Source organism: Myotis brandtii, unplaced genomic scaffold (genome assembly GCF_000412655.1).
Source record: "Myotis brandtii unplaced genomic scaffold, ASM41265v1 scaffold797, whole genome shotgun sequence".
NCBI lineage: Eukaryota > Metazoa > Chordata > Mammalia > Chiroptera > Vespertilionidae > Myotis > Myotis brandtii.
The window spans coordinates 303186-305316 of record NW_005371210.1 but is presented as its reverse complement, the minus strand read 5'-3'; the positions used below and the strand labels follow the sequence as shown (position 1 = coordinate 305316).

Sequence of the window (2131 nt, the reverse complement as noted above, 5' to 3'; positions counted from 1 at the left end):
ACACACCCCACCTCAGGGCCCCCACAGGAGAAGCAGGCACACGCCGGCCTTCCCGGGGACACTGGGTTCGGGGTGTGCTCTTGGGGGGATGGAGCCGCGGGCGCGGCTGTGAAGTCAGGCTGGGAGCAGAAGGCCCAGGCCTCGGGGCAGATGCAACCTGGGGTGGCGGGCAAGGAGCCCTCGCCTGGAGGCCCTCCGGCAGCTGACACCCAAGAGGTAGGGAGGACTGGCCAGTCCAGGTCCAGGCAGTGCCATCCGAGGCAGCGACCAGCCCAGGTAGGCCCCGAGCTCGCCCGGTGGCCGGCCCAAGCGGGGTCTGCTCCAGGTGAGACCTCCTACCCCAAAGAACTCAGAACACCTCGTTCTTCCTGCGGAGCACACGGTCGCAGGGAAACGTTCTGGATATACTGAGTCAAGTTCATCAAATTCCTAAAGTTAACTGCCCGTGTTTTTACTCTCCTTTGATGTGGCGACCAGAAGATTCCTCACCGCCTCTGCGCACGCACATGTGGCCACGTGTGTGTCACGTGGCTAGTGAGTAGCCCCAGACTCGGGGGTCAGAGGTCAGAGCTGGACCACCAACTCCCTGATCCCTATGCAGAGGACGTGGCCCGGTGCCCACTCACCCCATGGCTCTGCCGAGACCCGCCCGCCACCTGTCCTGGGGCGCCTGCCTCTTCCCCGAGCTCCCTGCACGGCCCCTCCTGTGGGACCCAGAGTCTGAGCCCCTGCCCCCCGCCAGCGGGGTCCTTGCAGCCGAAGGCAGCTACTGGTCCTGCCCAGCCCCCGCATGGCCCCAGCCAATCAGGCCCCTGGCCTTGCTTTGGGGCTGATGCTGCCGCCCGTCCCCATGGGCACCCACTTCACCCTGCTTCTCTGTTAGTGACCTCTGCCAAGGAGCAGCTTCCCAGGAAAGCTGGGCTGGCAGCTCTTGGAGCTCAAACGTGGGGTGCCCCTCACGGCCGCCCAGCCGCTCTGCCTCTGGAACCCCCTCTCGGGAGGAACTACACAGAGGGGATTGGTGGCTGGTGCACGAGCAGCCCACACACTGGACCTGCACCGCGTGGAGACGACGCGGAGGGGTTTCTAGGAGGGACGTGACCTGCTCGTAAGCAACAGAGAAAGGGCGCAGTGACTGGGCCCAGCACTCGTGTTAAGGACGGACATTCTCCCGCGGCTGGGGGCCTCCTGCCATCACCCCCTTTCCTGCAGGAGCGGTCGTCACTGTCCCCGCGTGAACTACAGCTTCAGCACAGCACAGAAGCCGACCCCTCCTGCAGGGCCTGTGTGACCCTGAACCGCGGTGCCCGAGCTCTCTGCCCCATCAGCAGGTCCCCACACGTGGAGCCTGTGCTCCTGCCTCTGCTTCCTCCTCATCTGTGGGGTCCCTTCCCTTCTGCTGGCCGAGCTTCACAGGGGACAGAGTTCCATCACACGAGAGACCAAACTTAAAGGGGCAGAATTCACGCTGTTCATTCGGCAGAAACTGACACACACCCATCATCATCAACAGAACTTTCTCTTTACACGACCCACGCACGGCCGTAGTGGCTCAGTGGTTGAGCATCTACCTATGAATCAGGAGGTCACGGTTCGATTCCCGGTCAGGGCACAGGCCTGGGTTTCGGGCTTGATCCCGGATCATGCAGGAGGCAGCCGATCAGTGATTCTCTCTCATCACTGATGTTTCTATCTCCCCTTCCCTCTTCCTTCCTCTCTGAACACAATTAAAAAATAAATAAATAAACCAACACGACCCATTTTCCTGGTGAGCATTTGTCAGCACCCGCTTCTCCCCTCCTGCGTGGGGCCGCTCAGCCCCCCAAAGGGCGCAAAGAGGGCACCAGGAAGCCACGCCCGGAAAGACGCGCTGCTGGTGACCAGCACCGGCCAGGAAGGCTGGTGCACAGCAGCCCTCGCCCCCGACCCGTCCCCACAGGATGCAGCGCCCACGCAGTGCAGGCCCCACCGGGCCCTCCCTGACACTCACCTGGTCTGAGCAAAATGGCTGAGGAGCTCCCAGAGGGTCTGCCCGGAACAGAAAGTGCCCTGCAACCTGGAGCCGTCGTCCAGCTGCAGCGCGATGCGGACCTGAGCAGGAGAGGAGGCTGAGGCGGGGAGGGCGGCCCGC

General features: G+C 63.3%; 1 protein-coding gene across 1 annotated transcript in view; it reads right to left on the bottom strand.

The window, feature by feature from the left end:
- ASPSCR1 (alveolar soft part sarcoma chromosome region, candidate 1) overlaps positions 1-2131 on the bottom strand; it is a 30223-nt gene that overhangs the window by 14894 nt on the left and 13198 nt on the right. The window contains exon 3 of the mRNA XM_014531240.1: positions 1991-2091. Within this exon, the coding sequence (XP_014386726.1) occupies positions 1991-2091 (101 nt within the window). The remainder of the gene's footprint in view (positions 1-1990; positions 2092-2131) is intronic.